Raw genomic sequence first — 19,549 nt, 5'->3', positions numbered from 1 at the left:
TATATATATAAAATCTATATACATGTACAAAATAATTTTAATATAAAAAATAGATTTACTTTGATAGATTCAATAGAAGAAGAATTATCTTTCTTTAATTTTTGTTTCATTTGTGTCGTATTACTTTCGACATGTAGTGCATTCCGTGCTAGTACATCGCAGTGATTATTTAAGTCAGTTTGAAGTTCGTCAGTTAAATTACGGCTATGTTCTACAATTTGCTCTGCTAATGTCCAATTCTAACAGAATAAAAGATACAGAATTAGTGTATTATCTTATTTATATTATTTTAAGTATTTAATAATTTGAAAATTAATGAAACTTAAATGTTACCTTTTCCATGCTAGATACAACATCGTTTTTGAGTATATCTATACCATTCTGAATTTCCTGTTGCAGAGTCTCGCTCCTTTCAACAGTCTTTTGGCAGTTATTGAGAATATCATTAGTTGTACTGCTGCAAACTTCATCAACATGATTTAAGGTGGTACATGCAGTGGAATAATTGTCCTTCATGTTTTCGTTTAATTTGTTAAATTGTAGCCATAGACTTTCAAACGACTATAAAATAATATATATAATATATATAATACACAATATATATAATTTGAGTAAAATTATTAAAATATTAATCAAAGAATAAACAAAAATGTTATTTAAAAAATATCATCAGATAACAGAATTATTATTAAATCATACCTTTTTAAACCTTTTTTGATCTTCCATAATTTTATCATCACCTTGACGAATAGTTTGTATATTCTGTCTTATTATATCTATATTTTTATGTAAATTATCACGTTCTTGCAACTTATTGTTACAAAGTTGTCTTGTAGATTCACTTGTATATGCCAATAATTCATCGAACTTTCGAGATACGTTGTCATTTAAACAACGTAAATTCTTTACAATTTCCATATTATTAACTTCTATCAAATCATTGATTTTTGATGTCAGTTTTATGGATATGTCATTCAAAGATTTGCATTCATGCTGAGTCATATCAGATGAATGTGCCATTTCTGTGTCTAGCCACTCGTGATAGTGTTTGTACTAAAGAGAAATTTATATATTTTTTACAATTATTATATACATTCTTTTTTGTTACATTTCATATATGTAAATAATATTTACCAAATTGTGTATATTATTCATGATTTCATCTATTGCTAATTTTTGTTTATTAACAATATCATTCGACATACGGTAGACTAGTGCATCAATATCCTTTTTAAATAGTTCCATTCGTGAATCTGTAAAAATATCTGTATAATGTACATATTCCACATTTGTTAAGTGTATCTTCATAATTTTTACTTACCAATATTACTATTCATAGAAGTGCAAAAATCTATAAATTCTCGTGTATTAACTGTAACATTATTTTCCATATCTTGAAACTGTTTTGAAATATTACTTCGAAATTGATGACTAATATGTTCGTTTTCTTGTTCCAATTGTCTATAAACATGTATTTTTAAATGTATTTTTTTAAATGACTATAATGCTATCATAGTATTTAAGAAATATTAATCTATATTACAAAATATTAATGCTTAATAATATAATAAATAAATATGAAAAATAATATGTAATTACCTCTTGTAAGAAATTTTATCTTGAAGTTTATTTACATCGACTGTTGCCGCATCCGCTACATCCAAGAGTTTTTGTGCTTGCGATAAAAGTTGTTTTTCTGTAGATACATGTTTTTCTACTAAATGACACTGTTCTTCTTTCTCACGTTCTGTCATTTCTAAAAGAGCTTCTGTCGATTTCAAAACATGTGTAGTGCATTCTAATTGTTCTTCAGTTTTATGTAGATAATTAGTTTGGGCGAGATGTTCTTCTTCTAAATCATTAAATATTTGCTAAACAAAAATAAAATTTAGGATAAGTATTAATATACTATAATTTTAGTATTAATTACTTAATAGTGTTTATACTAAAACAAAATATAAATTAATTATTATGTAATTACTTCCTTAGCATCCATAGTTTCTTTAAGTACTTTAATGTGTGTTATTTTTTCTTCAATTTCCCTGGTTTGATTTTCAATTAATGTTTGCATTTCATTATAATTCTCATGCGCCAAATATACACCGTTTCGTTCACGTGCTGCTAACAAATCTCTTCTAAGTCTCTCAATTTCTTCTGTATACTCTTTAAGCAATGCTTTTTTAGACAATTTCTGATTAATTTCAGGACGATTTGTAATATTTTTGGCACGATGAGCATAATCTAACGTCGATAAAGTTTCTTCAACATTTATACTCGCTGGAGACACTGTTGCAATAATTGATGTTTTTGTACGTCCTCCTAATGATTCTTGCAAAAGTCTTGTTAATTTTGATTCTCTGACCAATAAAAAACACAAAGAATAGATTAAATCAATATATTTCACAGATAGATACTTATTAAACTTTAATGTTAATGTAGTTTTTAAATTTTTTTATATATTTGTATTTATGAAATTATATTATGTAAATTTGTGTTACCGATATGGTATATGAGGTGCTCTTTCAACAAGTGCTGTTATAACTCGACCAAGAGTCAATAGTGATTGATTAATATTTCCTGCTTCTCTTGCTCTTCTATCAACTGCACCAGATCTTCCAACATTTTCACTCCCGGCTAAATCTACTAAATTTAATTTTCCCGTTTTTAATAGTTCTTCGCCATCCACATTATTCTCTTTTATATGAATTGTAATTGAAAATACTGTATGGGAACGACTGAAAGAAAAAATATATAAGTAGCGTGAAGTTTTAAAATAAAAATAACATATTTTTAATTTAAGACGGTAACCTCGAGTGAGCATTCATTAAAGTTGCAGCTGTTTGTCTTTTTTCTGATCCCTTTTCTAAAATCTTGTAAACTTCATTTTTATTGTGTACAGTTACTTCTTCTAATCCATGAATGATCACTGAACCTTTTCTTGTGGCATCTTCATAAAGCCTAAAGAATTATAAACACTATGCTAATCTTTTATATTTTTTATAAGAATATAATGAAATTACCTTATTTTAGATGCATCATCAGTAGGTGATAATAAGTCAAATAATTCTTCATTGTATAATTCAAGAAAGCTAACTCGAACTGTATATTCTTGTGCTTCCAACAAACGTAATTCATCAAACAAATGACTCAATGCACGTGGTATAATTCCAGCTGTAGTATCCTATAAAAATAAATTCAAATTATACAAGCATACTATCACATTTATAAGGTGTGACAAGAAAATTAGCTCAAAATTTTATATAAGAAATTATAGAAGATTAAAATACTTTTAAAAGAAAATTTACTAACTATATATAAAATTACATATAGATGTAAATTATTTTCTTTCTTTTAAATTATTCTAATCTTCTTTAATTTCTTATATATCAAGCATTATTGTAATTCAATAATTAGGAAATTCTAATTATTTCCTTGTATTATAAATTTAAAAAGGTATTCTAAGTTTTATATATATGTATATAAATATATATATATATATATGTTATATTTATTATATTGTTTATATTTATATATATTGAAATATAAAATTTGATGTATAATATTTAATAATATTTAATATTTTTTTAAATAATACAACTTACACTTTGCCAATGCAATGATGGATCATTGCTAACACCTTCCATAGTAAATGTTTTTCCAGTTCCAGTTTGGCCATAAGCAAAAACTGTACAATTATATCCAGCCAATACTTCGTCAAGCAAAGGATTAACAACTGCATTATAAACATCTATCTAAAAATTACAATCTTTTTTAAAACAAATATTTCTTCAAAGTAACATAAGATAAAAAATTTCATTTTTTTTATACAATACAAAGAAATATCATATTGTTTCTACCTGTTTTGACGTAGGTCCAAATACTTTGTCAAATGTGAATTTTTTTGAATGACTGCCTTGTATCCTTTCATGCACCACTACTTCTTTGTTAGTTGGCAATTCCAATACCGAAATAGATTTTCCAATTTTCTCATTCTGATTTATTGGTCTATTGAAAAAAGTTGTTTCATAAAGATAACAAGCCAATATTAACATAGAAAATAAAGATAGCAAAAATGAATGTATTAGCTAATATTTACTTAAATAAAATTGTTTTAATTAAAATTGTAAAATAAGGAAACAAAGATAAAAAAAAATTTTTTTAAATTTTAAAAAATTGTATGCACCTCTAATTATGTACAGAGTTTCAATGTTCTCAATAATACACGCAATAATGTATCAATAACACAAATAATTATTATCACCTACCTGACACGCACGAAAACTTGTATATGCTGATTCTTCTCTTTCTTCACGTTACGTATATCATTCATTTTGGATGATTTGTTGCACAATTATTTCTCACTACGACACAATACGGCTAATTATGATTTTACGTTCATCAACTGAACGATTCTGCGTTTTATTTCGCGTTCATTTACTGTTTATAAACGCCACACGCCAAAAATATGCCACGCTATATCCGTTGAAGAATTTAAATTGAGGTATTTTGCTCGATTGCCGCCAGGTGACGATGTGCAAATCACACTAAAATCACATTGGGCAAATTGGACGTGTTCAAATAACGGACAAAGCTGCTAGCCTGCATGCCAAGCGATTGAATGTGATTGGTTGGATCTATAAGTAACAACCAATCATATTCATTTGCTAAGCGAGCAGACTAGCCATGTTTGTCCTGAACGTGCTCATTGATTGCGTTCAGCAGAAAAAGCTGCTTTGCAGTTGTACTTAATAAGAAAGTATTCCATAGCATTGTCAAAATCATGAATAATTTAACAATAAAAGGATAGTTCGAATCATGGCGATGTACTCAAATGTAGATGGATATCAATTTATACTGTAATAATTTTTTATATTGTTTTAAGAAAACTAAAAGATTATAGTAGTTATGCAATTGATCAATCACAGTTCATTCCATTCTTCAAAGGAATATCGAATAACTATTGTTTGGTTTATGCTTCGGTCTTAACTCTAAAATTCAGTCAATAGGATTGCCAGTCTTAATTGGTCCTAATTGAAATTTGTATTCCATTGGCTGAATTTTAGGATTTTCGGATTAAGACTGATGCATATATTAGGCTTGTCTAATTTAATAATTAACGGATGATTAAACCTGCTATATAAACGTAGTCTATGTTTATACATTTAGATTCAATAAGGAATTAACCAATCACATAAAAAAATTTTACAATTGTCAAGCTGATTTCTCTGCTGATCGCAGCCATCATTTTGCGTTTTTTGACGACAGCCAATCGTATGAATTTAATGTAAAAGAAACGCGTTTGATTTGGATACTTCCAGTGTTTCTATTCTTGTTTATTTAAAAATAAACGATAAAAACAAAATAATACTTTAAAATTTAAAAAATGTGAACAGTTCAAACTGAACGCAGCCTTTAAAGAGCGTGAACGACGCTATTGTTGCGTCATGTAAATAGATTCATTGCACTCAGTTTCCAGCACGCTTATTGGTTGATACATACTATGCCACTCTGTAAAGTCCGGTTCACAAATGTAGAATTAATTTTAATATCGGTTTAACTTATTATTTATCTTTTTCTATTGCCAAGAATTAGAAAAAGATAGAAAATTAAAACCGAAATTAAAATTAATTTTATTTTTGTGGAATCGGATCTAAAAGCTTCAATTTTGTGCAAATATGTATATAAAAATAAAATTTATGCTACGTTTTATTGAATTTTTATTATGCCCATTGAAAAATAATTCTTAATTCACATTATATTCATACATTTATTCACAACGCGATTCACAAATCTAAACTAATACCTGTTCAACATACAATTAACTTCCAAAATGAGAATAATGAATTCAGATTTTCAGAGATATGCATTCGCGGAAACGTTAAAATAAATCCTTTTCAATCTAAATGCATTTTTATTCATTTATAGAAATTGTATGAACACATCTTTACGCCTTTCAATATAGAAATAATATCAGCAGCTTTTTCTATGCATCTACTGTCATCTACACATTTTCTATGCATATATATTGTTCAATTTAAAATTCTGAATAGAAAATACACAGTTTTTCAATTCAATTGAATCCAATTGAATCCAATAAAAAGATTTTTTTATTTAATTTTATTCGATTGAACATAAAATATGCATAAAAATTTTAATCCATTTTAATCCATTCGATTACTGGATTTATTCTCGATTCAACTCTTCATCTTTTTCTAATTACTTAGGTCCAGTTCTACTAATATAAAATTAACTTTTATCTCGATTTAATTTAGTCTTTATTTTTTTAATTCTGAGATAATCTTATATTGATGAAAAGGGCCGTTGAAACTAAAAAAATTCAATAAATAAACAAATGATAACGGACAATTGGGAATTAGCGCTGTAGATGATTTTGCTTTATCTCAATATTTAGTACACACGTTAATCTTTTAATTTTCTTAAACAAATATAAAAAATTATTATAGTATAAATTAATATCCATCTACATTTGAATACATTCCCATGATTCGCATTAAACTGTCCTTTTATTGTTAAATTATTTATAATTTTGACAATGGTATGGAACTTTTTTTTTTAATTTCAGTATGTTTTTATTTATTGACTATGTTTTTAATTGTATTATAATTATTGAATTTATGATCAAAATAATTTATGATTATTTTGATCATCAGTTATATCATTGTGAGATTCTTAGTTATTCACTATCATCCATCTTTTCAATCGAGGAATTTGCTCCATAATGGATATTTACTCTAGAATGATTACTGCCTCTCTCTCTCTCTCTCTCTCTCTCTCTCTCTCTCTCTCTCTCTCTCACGCACACGCACACACACGCACACGCACACACGCACACGCGCGCGCACACACACACACACAATGATGCTGGATAGATATTTTATTGTAATAATTTTTTATGTTGTTTTGTTTAAGAAAGTTAAAAGATTAGCCAAAACATGTATTAATTATTTTCTTATTATTGAGATAAAGCTTTCTTAAAGCAAAATTGCGCATCGTCTACAGCATCAATTTCCAATTGCCTGTTGTCATTTATTTATTAAATTTCTTATTTCAAGAATTTTGTTAATATCGTTACCTTAAAAAAAAGATGAAGAGTTATAGGGTCTGAGCACAAGAATTGTCGTAACACTTAGACTTTGGCGTATGACATAGGACTTATTGCCGTGTCTCCAAGAGATATATGCCATACGCCAAAGCTTGTGAGTTACTTACGTCTACAACTTAAGTCTAAGTAAGTGTTATGATAATTCTTGTGCTCAGACCCTTAGTCGACACTAGAACCGCGGGCCTAAATTAACCCAATCTCAATGCAAGATAAAGTTGGCTTTTACGAGGGAAGATTGTCACCATAAAAGTAAAATTACATATAATTAATTATGATTATTTATAAAAAGTCACAAAAATCTAAAACTCCAAATTAACTGAAAATGTGCAAATCTATATTAATTGAAAAAGAAAAATTAAATAAAAAATGGCACAGCCGTGGTTCTAGTATTAAACCGAGATTAAAATTAAACTACATTGATAAAAACGGATATTAGATTCTCCTAAAACTTAAAACTTTCTTATTATTTTTTTACGTTGATAAATACATGAAATTTTTTAAGTATAAACCCTGACAAAAATAATAAAGCATTGCCAACCGTTCAATGGCGATTTTTTAAGTTTATATACTTTTATAAGAACGCTTACATAACACCATTGGATTTTAAACATTTCAGAATGCTTATAAAATACAATATACATCGTTTCATGAAAGTTCTATAATGCTAAAGCAACGCTTTTCATAGGACGCTGAGTAAACGCTGATGCAGAGAGTTCACTGTCAAACTTGGAGATGCCCAGAAAAATGCTTTTCTTAATTCCGTTTTTCAAACGTTGTAATTTCCGCTTTACAAACACTCTACTGAGCATTTCTACTTTCAACTAACTCCTGCAAACATTCATTTAAGCGTCCAAAAAACATTCATGAAACCTCTTATTTTTGTCAGGAAAAGTATTAATTAATATTAGTTAGATATAAATCAATTACATTGTCTAAATTAATATTAAATATAATATACTAAATATTACTACTAAATTATCAAAATTTAAAGAAATATTTTTTATAATACTTTAGTTCATTAATGCTTTCTTTTATATCATCCAGAGCCCTATGATTTACTCTCTTTTTTGACGCCGAATTATATACATTCGGATTCCACCTTCTAAAAATTATGATGATTTATTCATAGTATCATATTTTTCTGTTAAAATCGCTTTAAATCTCAATTGCAAGACAAATTCCTATATTAATCGTTTACATTGCATAAGAAAAAAATATCAGCATCTCTATTTATTTATATAAAAATAGAAAAAACTTACCTAGCAATTTCCTTAATTGTACTAACATCAATAATCCTGTAGTGCAAGTAATTATTAACTAATGGCATATTCTTATATAGAAAAAAACGATCCATGTACACCGAACTTCCAGCCAATGGGCATGAACGTTCATGAATATGCTTTTTTAAAAAGTCAAGTACTGTCTTCTCAGCCTCTTCTAATGATATAGTACTTGAGCGAGAGTTTTCAACTAATCCCGTCTGAAATATATTGTATAATAATTAAATTATAGAGCTTAAAATATATCAATTTGTAAATGCTAAAAGTTCAAAAATATTAACATCATCCATATAAATTAAAAGTTTACCTTTGTGTGAGTTTCTTTACACCAGTCATTCATATTTTCTAATATTGCGTCTGACTGATGTATTACAATATTTAATTCCTCGCTAACAATATTTAATTTCTTATCTGTTACAACACAGGCAATTTCTAATATATGATCTTTATCTACATCAAGTCCAGTCATCTATAAAAATATCATACAATTGATTTATGTTTCTAAATTAATTTTTGATTATAATTATATTATGTGTATAGATATTATTTTTAACGTTTCAATACCTCCATATCAATCCAAACAATATAGTTAGTATTCTTAGGCGCCATTTTATTATGAATAATATATCTGACAATCTGTAAACATAAATAAGAAAAAAATAAAAGAATTAAAAATTAGTTATTAAAAGAAATGTCAAAAAAGAGATTAGCATGCATCTGTTATCACTGAATTGAATTTCATATAAGTAAAATCAAACACATTTTATTATTAATTTTTATGTCACATACATATGTCAAAGAGATACTTTTACACACTTCGTGTTACATAAATTTATATAATAATTATTATATAAGTATTAATAAAATTATAAAAAATTGATAAAATGACATTTCCGAAAATGGGCATTCAGATAATAATTTTAGAGATAACCTCCAAAATACATAATAAACTTCAAACACGTGTTTTTCTAGAAACGTAAAAATATTATACAAACTGACGTTATAAAATCGATGGAATATAACAATACGTTTATAAAGCAGACGTTAATGATGGCTATCTATTTTTGGTGAAAATAATTCAACAAAATATTCAAATTGACACTACAAAACCTTGGCCTATCCTACCTTCGTAACTCATGTGACATGCGTTTTTACATACTTGACATGCGTCTTTCACTATAGACTCTACAGAGAATAATTGAGAGTTTTTAATTCAATATTCGTTTAAATCAATATCAGTTGTTTGCATTTATAACATATATTGCGATTCACCGATTTTTGTTTTTCAGAACAAGAATCAATTGAATTGTAATAAGTTTATTCATATTTTATATAAATAAATGGAAAAATACAATTTTAAATATTATATAAAGATTAAAATAGCGCCCCAGCAAATGAAAATGGATTGAAATAAATTGAAATGGATTCAGATTTTCAGAAATATTGATTCACGAATGTTAAAATGAATGCTTTTCAATCCTGAATGCATTTTTATTGCATTCAATTGAATGTAATTGCATTCAATTGAATCTAATTGAATCCAATTGAATCCAATTAAATCCAAAAAAAGTATTCGCTATTTAAAATATGTATTTGGATAGAAAAAAATTTCAATTCATTTTAATCTATTTTCGTTTGCTGGGGTAACATTATAAGCATTTGCCTTATTTTTTATCAAAATTTAATCAACTTATATTAATTAATCGATGATAACTTTATCGCAAAACTTACATTAATAAATTATATAAAAATTATAGTTGAAATGCATTGTCAATAGGTATGCTTGATGTTTAGATAAGGCAAATAAAACAAGTAACAACTCTTGAGAATGTCAAATATAAAAACAAAGAAGGGTTAATTTTAGAGTTTATTCGCAGTACTTTGTGCGAGAATAAAAATTGTTTATTATCAATTCGAACAAATATAATCAATGACGAATAATTTATGTATAATCAATTATAACTACGTTTAAATAAGGTCCTAAATAAATAGCGCAAAGTGAAGTCTAAGGCGCGGTAACAAGTACATCAATTTGTAAAAAAAATAGTCAAGTTAAATTGTTCATGAAATTAGGAAGAGAAAACAAATTTCTTTCTGTAGAAAATTAAATATGACCGATGTGTTTATTGTTTTTTATTTTGACATTACGAAAAATTCTTTTCTAAGTATAGCGTTTCAATGTCTATAATATTATATTAATGAATAAAGTTGTTTTAGGAAAATATTTTAAATTCATTCAAACTAGAGTTGTTCTCATTTTTTATTTACTTCAAACTTTTTATTATTTCAGATCAAGGGTTTGTTCCAATACAGTCGAACCAGTTTTAAACTATCAGAAAACTACGCATTATCTCAATTTGATTATACTGTGCAATAACATTTTATAATGCACAGATTTTTGACATTCACAAATTGGTTTGAAAACATGTAGGGACAAAGCCCTAAAATTTTCAGATTTGTCCTTTATTTTATTTAAGAAAATATGATCACCGTATTCATATCTAAACAAGAGATTAGTTTATCCAACCAAATGGGATTTTCTGCAGTATATTTTTTAATGAATGAAATAAATTATCGTATATGAGTAAAAAAAATTCAGTGGAATTATCTGTTTTTATCATCGGAGATTCTTAAATATGATTCTGATCGATCTATGCGGCGAAACATAAAATTTTATCAAAGCCTTAAACGGTTTAGCTGGATCTTAATGTTTGTATGATTTTTGTGTGAATTTATATACTACGTATGTAGCCGTTTAAGGCTTTGATTTCTATAGTTTGTGTTATCACAACATATATACGGTCCTATAATATATTATATTATAAAATTTTACATTCGTGAGTATTGATTTTTTAATATTCATTTCAGATGGCAATATTCAATTTTCTAAAAAACGATCTGCTGATTGAAAAGACATCAAAATACATACGTAATACTTTTTTTTAGATTTTATAAAATCTAGAAGGTGCAGTTCCCAAAAAAATTCGTATATTTGTAATAAGTTCTTTTAATTCAATAAATCAACAGTCTGCAGTTAAGAACGAATTTTTAAACAATTTTTTTAAAATTGAACGTTAATTTCAGAATAAATTATGAAATAAAATAAAATCTTAAAAATGTTGAAATAGAATAGAGATATAAAGAAAAGAAAAAAAATTGTTAGATAAGGCCACTTTATGGGTTTATTCGGCATATTTTCAAGAATTTTTTTTCAGTAGTAAAATGCAATTAATTTAATCAAACTTTTTACACTTTATTTGTCACTTATTCAAGATTGTATAAAAATTTTTTTAAACGATTTCACGCATGCGCGGCTTCAAAATGGCGGCTGAAGTGAAGGTGGAAAAAAAAGTTTGGACCCTGAAATCTCCAGTTCTAATCGTCTGAAACAAAAAATCCAAAAAGATTCTTAAAATATATGTTAGTGGCTATATCCAGTAGTAGAATGAAACGATTTGGGCATTAAAAAAAAATGGCGGACTTTAGAATTTTTTCACCCCTTTTTTACCCCTAAAATCGTTTAAAAAAGGGGTTAAAAGTAAACGAAAAATTCTAATTCCACTAGGGGCTAAAACTACATAAATTCTGAACAACCTCTGAAAATTTCAGCCCGATCGGTTAAATAGTTCTCCCAAAATCGTGGTCCAAAGGTCGAAAAACGTAGTTTCGAGAAAAACGCGTTTAAAGTTTCGTGTTGACAATTGTTAGTAAAATTATAAAAAAAAACCTTCTTACGCTCGGTCGATAATCGATTTCTAACTATTTGTACACTAATTCTACATACTTAAGGTACCCGAAAATGATGCTTTTGGGAAATCGAAAATTTTGAAAAATAAACCCATAAAGTGGCCATAATGTAGTTTTTGTACATGTAAAGCGATCCAATAACGGCGCACCAATCACGTAACGCCGTCACTGATCTGTCGTCACGCCATTGGACGCACGTAGTTATCGTGGTGCAGTATAAATAGCGGAGGTGGGTCACTTAAAGATACAACGAGTCGAGATATCGTACGTCTCACATTGTGGAAAATCGTAAACTTCAACCGTAAACATGTCTGGTTGTGGAAAAGGTGATAAAGTTAAGAGAAGGAAATCCCGTTACAGTCGTGTTAGACCACGCAGAGGTTCCGAAATGTGGTTCATTGGACTTATCCTTAAGTATCTGCGAAGAGGAAATTACGCCGAGAATGTCAGAGGTGATGCTTCGGCTTATCTAGCTGGCGTGTTGGATTATCTTGCTGCTGAAATATTGGATTTGGCGGGAGTTGACGCCATCCTCGAAAAGAAGACCAGAATCTGTCCTAGGCATCTACGAAGTTGCATTCGCATTGACACTGAATTGACCAGACTAATCTCTAGAGTTTTATTGCCAAAGGAAATAGAAATCGAGAAAAAAGCTTAACTGCAGAAACTACAAACGGAGTTTTTAAGGCTATCAATTTTTTCATGTACAACGAATATCTTGTTTTTACAATTCTATTATTACCTATATCTATTATCTATACCTTTATTGAGCTAGTTAATATAAACTATTATATTAAAAGTATTCATGTCCTGTAATTTTTTCTTGACATTTTATATAATTACTACTATAAACAAATAAATCATATAAAAATACACGTAATTTCCAAATGTATAAAGTGTATAATCATTCCAAAGTGAATATATATATTATTTAAATCTTAAAATTTAGTAGGTGTTGGAAAATATTCAAACATATTGTAAACTATGGGACGGTGGAATTAATGGGAAACCTTGAAATACCGCACGAACCTTTTTTACCTTCCGTATGTTAGACATATGAGTGGGGATGACAGTCCCCATTTTTCAATAGAATCCCAAATTTCAGGCTTATTGAGAAGTGAAGTGAAAGCAACCTTATTGTTACATTGAGAATCCCAAACTGGTCGTTATTATGAGACCACGACATTTTGAGATTATAATGTAATCAGCTTTTTCTTTTTATTTATATTTATTTACATGGCATAGAAATACATCATGTTGTAAAAAAAATAGATAAAAAATGTATCTAATAAATCTTGCTTTATTATAAAGGGAATATTCTCGGATATTACGTACATGTTTAAAAAACATCGGAAAAATAACTAAAAATATAAGTATTTATATAAAACTTATATATAAATATATTTTTATCATTTTACATTTTGAAAGTGTATAATAACATTATATTAATATTCTACATTACTATCTTAGTGTTTAAATATGTACTTTTTGAATTTAAAGCTTATTTTTAACGAAATGTAACGCGTTTCATAATTATAATTGCAATTACGAAGTTATAAAATTTTATTTGATAAAACATTTTATTTAAAATGATAATTAATTAAAAGATTGTTATTAAAAGATTAAAAGATCAAGGTTCACATTGCTACAAATTTTATATAAAACTATATATGATTTCCAAGATTTTAAGATGAAATTTTAAGATAAAAGTGTGATTATAATGTTAATTATCGTAGATTTGATCAATTTGTAGAAATTGATCTGTTTTATTTATTTTAAAATTAACATAATATATGTATATATAATGTCAGATGTATAATTGATTGTTATTTGATTAGGCTATTTTGCTTCTTTTTTTGAGTCAGTAATTCAGTAGAAGAAAATTGCAGTATCCAGAAAAAAATTCATAACATATCAAGTACCAACTTATACTGGCAAAGATCGTTTGGAATAATGGGGAAAGTCCACGGCGTATGGTGATTGACCACCTTCGCTGACCCAGGCCGCTTGATTTTCACCCTTCTGAATAAGTTCTAACATCGCAAGTGCCACATTGTCGGTTGTTTGTTGCGGATACTTTTTTAAGTCAATGTCATTGGTCACAGCGTTGATGGAGTCACAGACTTTATCATTGATGTTTGTAATAAGCGTTGTTATTGTAACGCCCGGACACATGATAACCACTCGCACTCCAGTCTTGTCATACATGCCTGCCAGAGATTGGCTAAATCCCAAAACAGCAAATTTCGAAGCGGTATATATTGGCAAGGAATGAGCTGGATGTAATCCAAGTATGGATGCAATGTTCACGATTACACCGCCCTTACCACCTTTATGCTTTCCCATATAATCGAAGGCCAACATAGAGCCGCGAATTAATGCCTTGACATTGAGATCGATCGTTTTCTCCCAATAGTTATCGTTCAACATACCAGCGTTGTTAATAAGAATATCAAGTCCTTCGAATGTGTCGACGATCTTCTTGAACGTCTTCTCTAAATCATCAGTCTTTGTTACATCGCAGGCAACGAAAATGGCACGGCCCTTCCCAAATTCATTTTCCAAAGTAGCTACCGCATTCTGGCCGTTTGATGTTGGCAGATCGACCACGGCGACACTTCTTGCACTATTACGTAACAGTATTTCGGCGTACTTGTAGCCTAATCCGCTAGCTGCTCCAGTGATTATTACAGTTTTATTCTTTACGTCGTACATTATTCTGATTTCTTGAAACCTTCTGTGAGATGTGCTTTCTGCGAAATGTGAATCTTTAATGAACCATAGTTGATACTGTCTCTTTAAATAAAGCTCATGCTATTTAATATTCTTTTTTTATCAATTTTATCAATAATTCAACAACTGCAGACTTTGTGCAGGGAAATTATTCGTTTCAATATCATTTCTTATTTTAAAAAAATACAATTTATCTTAATGATAAAGGAAGCAGTTTCAGCTATAATTTTGAAATTCAAATGTACGTATATATTACAAGTAAATAACAATTAATCTGGCAATTAATCTGGCAATGTTGGACACAGTTAATTTTTTTATTGATTTCTGACCGATAAATTAAAATCTGTAAAAAACTAATAAAATACAATCTTACATAATAGTAAAAACTTGTTATTAAATCTTTCACAAATATGTAAGAATTTTTTCAGATTTTTATACAGTCTGGAACAAAGATCTATACTGCGAAGTTCGAAGACTTAGATTGCGATGAAAATTTTATATAATAGACAGAAAATTTCAGTGTAAGTATCCCTATTAACCTAGGCCCCCATCATCGCAAATCGAATTCGAAACTGATAAAAAGTTTAGTACCCTTTATTTGCTATTTTTTCTTTAATAAAGTCAAATTTTTTTGCTCAAACTGTTTAGTAAGAAATCGCGTTAAAAATGGGGGAGAAGGCAGCTTTCCATAAGCTCCCCATAAGATGTCTCAAACTGAAAAAAAAATAATATCACAAAACTAAGTATACGTAAAAAATATAGAGTTTATCCCGCTTAATCTTCAAAGAATTATTTGCTCATATGTATTTGATAGTAAAATAATCGACAGGCAATGTACTATCGAAGTGTAGCAAAATCTGTTATATGAGTAAATAATTCTTTGAAGATAGAAAGAAAACTTAAGCGTTGAAGCGGCTGAGATAAATTATTTATTTTTCACGTATTGCAGTTAGCAATCAAATAGAATTTTATTACATTATGATAGTATATTATCTATAAGAATTATTTTATGTACCTATTTTTTATTATTTTATTATTTTATGTATACATGTGCGAGCAACAAACATGTAAGTATCTGTCAGATACATATACGTAATATGCAGTGCTAAATACGTTATGTATAATGCATTTTTTTTTAAATGTTGCATTTTACAAATGTTTTTGCTTTATTTGGGAGCAATTAAAAAGCAAAAAAATTTGGTGTACTTGATTTTGTGATATTTATATTTTTTTTAGTATAGGAGAGTAGCTTAATGATAAGTTGCTCTCTCTCCCTTTCTCCCCTCTTCTCCTACCCGCTTTAAATTAGCAATTTTATGCTAAACAATTTGAGCAGAACATTTCGGACTTTAGCAGAAAATTAGCAAATAAGGAATATTAAATTTTTAACTGAAGAAAAATGTATCCTAAATCTTATGATCTTGTATTGCTGTAAATTTAAGCCTGTCTAATAAATTTAAATGAATGTACTCTACTTTTGTTCAAATTTGACATAAATGTAAATGTAGAAAAAATATTTTACTTCCTATTTTTGTTCATTAATTCTAAGGGTAGTTTGTCTCTTTAATCTTCATCGTTTTATTATCTGTAAATAAAATAATATATATACAAAAGATAAAATATTTAATACAAAAGATAGAAATTATTATGGATCGCTAATTACAAATATAATATCAGATTTGCTTAAATAAAAAAATATTTAAACAAATAAAAAGTTTTACGAAGGGATGCTATGTTTAAAAAGTTATTTATTTGAATGACTCTTATAATACACGTACTTATATTGCTATATGTACTGTATCTTTTTTTAAATTTTTTCTCTCATTAATGTGTTTATTTTATATGAAATTACCTCTAATTTATCCTACTTTTATCTCTATAAATTATATATGATGTCATGTGACGTTATATATATATATGATGACTCGTACACACATACTACATTGAAAAAAAAAAATTTGTTCAACTAACTAAACACATTTAGTTTGCAGATTTGATTCAACAAATTTTCTTTAAGTGAATTCAAGTCTTAAAAAATTGTTCAATGTTAAGTAGACTACGGTTAAATTTAATTAAATAACTAAATGTATTTAGTCAGTTGAACAAATTTTTTTCAGTGTAGACATATTGTACATATATGAATTATTAGTTATAGAGTTTTATGAGGGAACTTATGATTTTGGATTTAAATATCTCTTAGACGCTGCCTAAAAATTAAGATTTTAAGATTAAATTTTAAGACAGAAAGTGAGAACATTGTTACATTAACATTAAGTATTATTGTATTAATTATCATAAATATATGATGAATTCAATCACAATGTTTCAATCATTGTTTACTTAAAAATGGACATAATTTTATAATTGATTTGATCAACTTCCGTGTAAATTGATCAAAACAACATAAAATAAGTTATCAAATATTAATTTATACAGGCAAAGATCGCTTAGAATAATTGAGAAAATCCACAGCGTATGGCAGAGAGTTGACCACATTCGCTGACTTAAATCGCTCCATTTTTACCCTTCTGAATGAGATCTAAGATCGCAAATGACACATTGTCTACTATTTGTTTCCGATATTTATCCAAATTAGCAACATCACTCCCTAACACAGAGCGAACGGAGTTACAGATCTTATCACTGATGCTTATGACGGTGTTGCTGTAGCACCTGGACACATAATAACCATTCGCACTCCAGTCTTGTCATACATACTTGCCAGAGACTGGCTGAATTCTAGAAAGACGTATTTCGAAGCACAATATTGGAACAAAATAAGTTGGTATCAATCCAGCAATAGATGCAATGTTTATATAATTTATAATTACACTTTCTTTACCACCTTTGTGCTTTCCCATATAGTCAAGTGCCAACATATATAGAGCCACGAATTAGTACCTTAACATTAAGACCGATCGTTTTCTTCCAATAGTTATCTATAATAGTTAAATATATCGGCGTTGATAAGATTATCAAGTTCTTTGAATGCGTCGATAATTTTCCTGAATGTTTTCTCTAAATCGTCAGCCTTTCACGTCCCACGTAACGAAGATAGCATGACCTTTTCCAAATTTGTTCTCTAAAGTAATCATCGCATTCTGACCATTCGATGTTGACAGGTCGACCACAGCAATACTCTTTGCACAGCAATACCCATTGCGAAACAGTATTTCGGCATACTTATAGCCTTATCCTCCAGCTGCTCCAGTGATAATTATAGTTTTATTCTGTACACTATACATTACTGACTTCTTGAAGCCTTGGATAAAACATGAAATATTTTAGCAAGATGTGAGATTCTTTAGCAAATTGTAATGAATGTCTATGTAGAGCGTTCTTAATTTAATAGTTCTTTTTATCTTATCTTCTTGTTTAATATCGTTATATTAATAATACATCAGTAGACTTAATTGATGCAAAATGATAAGTTTTTTATTCATTTATACATGTTTCATTACTTCAATGATATAAAGGAAGATGTTAAGTTTTGGTTGTATTTTGGACAAAAGTTCCGAGATGTACAATAAATTATATATCATATTAGGACTACTTAAGCGGAGTCGAGTAGTGTATCGTTAATCTTATCGGGAAATATCGGAAAAAGAAATGTTATCCTCAGCAATAAATTTAATATTATTACACATTTATTGATAAAAAATTATTAAGGAAGACATTTCCAGAATTAATATTATATTGTTGCAATATGATAACTTGGTGGAAATTTTCAAGCAATTAACAAGCGGCAAAGGGTTAAATAAAAATAATTGTTTGATATATATATATATATATATATATATATGTATTTAAATATTCACAACAGGTTCTATTGTTTAATTAAAACATCTTAATATCTTACTTAAGAACTTTTAGATTAATTGCTGTTGATATATATATTTTGTAACGATTTATTTTGTGTTTCCAATGTTTTCTCAAGATAAGCAATATACTATTCGACTCATGCTTAAGTAATTCCTTAATATAATAAATAATCTACGCATCTTAAAATGTTTTTATTTTGGCAGAAAAATAACTAAAACCTTACGTCTTTCTTTAAAAGTTAATAGAAAATTATCGTATGTACTAAGGGTTAATGTATTATCATAGAGATCAGTCCAATTATATAATACCATATAAGTTTATTCTCCATAAAGTTTATTTTAATATTGGTATAATTCATACAAAAAATTGATTTGATAGTCATAATGTAATTGATCAAAATAATTTATACAGGCGTACATCGCTTGGAATAATGGGGAAAACTCACGTCGCATGGCGGTTGGTTATCATCGCTGATCCAAGCCGCTCCGTTTTTACCTTTCTGAATCAGATTTAACACTCCAAGTGCCACGTTATCACATGTCTGTTTCGGCATGTTCTCCATATAAGCGATCTCGTTAGTTACTATAGGGCGAATGGAGTCATGAATCCTACTGTTGATGTTTGTGACTAATGGTGTTGCTGTAAGGCCCGGACACATGATAATAACTCGCACTCCAGTCTTGTCGTACATACTTGCCAGAGATTGACTGAATCCCAGAACGGCACATTTCGAAGCGCTGTACATTGGAAGAAAGTAACCTGAAAAAAGAGTTTTTGTGAGAGCCGAGTTAGATATTTTACACTAATATAATATAATATAATATAATATATAATTTACTATAAC

General features: G+C 28.1%; 5 protein-coding genes and 1 pseudogene across 5 annotated transcripts in view; 1 reads left to right on the top strand and 5 right to left on the bottom strand.

Annotated features, from left to right (window-relative positions):
• LOC108751922 (kinesin-like protein Klp61F) overlaps positions 1-4,476 on the bottom strand; it is a 6,283-nt gene extending 1,807 nt beyond the window's left edge. Inside the window, exons 1-13 of the mRNA XM_018492411.1 lie at positions 4,266-4,476; positions 3,858-4,005; positions 3,603-3,752; positions 3,021-3,181; positions 2,809-2,958; positions 2,499-2,735; positions 1,982-2,357; positions 1,600-1,871; positions 1,322-1,461; positions 1,135-1,253; positions 700-1,053; positions 334-561; positions 60-239 (exon numbers count right to left, since the gene is read on the bottom strand). Coding sequence (XP_018347913.1) covers positions 60-239; positions 334-561; positions 700-1,053; positions 1,135-1,253; positions 1,322-1,461; positions 1,600-1,871; positions 1,982-2,357; positions 2,499-2,735; positions 2,809-2,958; positions 3,021-3,181; positions 3,603-3,752; positions 3,858-4,005; positions 4,266-4,330 — 2,580 coding nt within the window. The 5' untranslated portion in view covers positions 4,331-4,476. The remainder of the gene's footprint in view (positions 1-59; positions 240-333; positions 562-699; positions 1,054-1,134; positions 1,254-1,321; positions 1,462-1,599; positions 1,872-1,981; positions 2,358-2,498; positions 2,736-2,808; positions 2,959-3,020; positions 3,182-3,602; positions 3,753-3,857; positions 4,006-4,265) is intronic.
• Positions 4,477-8,113: 3,637 nt separating this feature from the next.
• On the bottom strand, positions 8,114-9,447 carry LOC108751906 (probable oligoribonuclease; the record flags this gene model as incomplete). Its single annotated transcript, XM_018492392.1, has 5 exons — positions 9,432-9,447; positions 8,968-9,039; positions 8,711-8,872; positions 8,383-8,603; positions 8,114-8,225 (listed from the first exon to the last, which is right to left on the bottom strand). Coding segments are annotated over exons 2-5 (540 nt in total), but the record flags the coding sequence as incomplete, so codon positions are not given.
• Positions 9,448-12,406: 2,959 nt separating this feature from the next.
• LOC108751907 (histone H2A-beta, sperm-like) lies at positions 12,407-12,857 on the top strand. Its single transcript, XM_018492393.1, has one exon. It carries the CDS (start codon positions 12,458-12,460, stop codon positions 12,806-12,808), a length of 351 nt encoding a protein of 116 aa, XP_018347895.1. The 5' UTR covers positions 12,407-12,457; the 3' UTR covers positions 12,809-12,857.
• A 1,109-nt stretch (positions 12,858-13,966) lies between these two features.
• On the bottom strand, positions 13,967-14,948 carry LOC108751905 (15-hydroxyprostaglandin dehydrogenase [NAD(+)]-like). The gene has a single exon (XM_018492391.1). It carries the CDS (start codon positions 14,863-14,865, stop codon positions 14,077-14,079), a length of 789 nt encoding a protein of 262 aa, XP_018347893.1. The 5' UTR covers positions 14,866-14,948; the 3' UTR covers positions 13,967-14,076.
• A 2,272-nt stretch (positions 14,949-17,220) lies between these two features.
• Positions 17,221-18,188, bottom strand: LOC108751961 (annotated as a pseudogene).
• A 920-nt stretch (positions 18,189-19,108) lies between these two features.
• On the bottom strand, positions 19,109-19,464 carry LOC108751876 (alcohol dehydrogenase-like; the record flags this gene model as incomplete). Its single annotated transcript, XM_018492350.1, has 1 exon — positions 19,109-19,464. A coding segment is annotated over one exon (356 nt), but the record flags the coding sequence as incomplete, so codon positions are not given.
• Positions 19,465-19,549: the final 85 nt, after the last annotated feature.

Source organism: Trachymyrmex septentrionalis, unplaced genomic scaffold, assembly GCF_001594115.1.
Source record: "Trachymyrmex septentrionalis isolate Tsep2-gDNA-1 unplaced genomic scaffold, Tsep1.0 scaffold53, whole genome shotgun sequence".
NCBI lineage: Eukaryota > Metazoa > Arthropoda > Insecta > Hymenoptera > Formicidae > Trachymyrmex > Trachymyrmex septentrionalis.
Note: the sequence above shows the minus strand (reverse complement) of the source record. Positions and strands in the feature narration are given on the sequence as shown.

What these genes read in the sequence shown, in the direction of transcription:
- LOC108751905 (XM_018492391.1), bottom strand. Translation starts at nt 14,865, where the DNA reads ATGTACGACGTAAAGAATAAAACTGTAATAATCACTGGAGCAGCTAGC.
- LOC108751907 (XM_018492393.1), top strand. Translation starts at nt 12,458, where the DNA reads ATGTCTGGTTGTGGAAAAGGTGATAAAGTTAAGAGAAGGAAATCCCGT.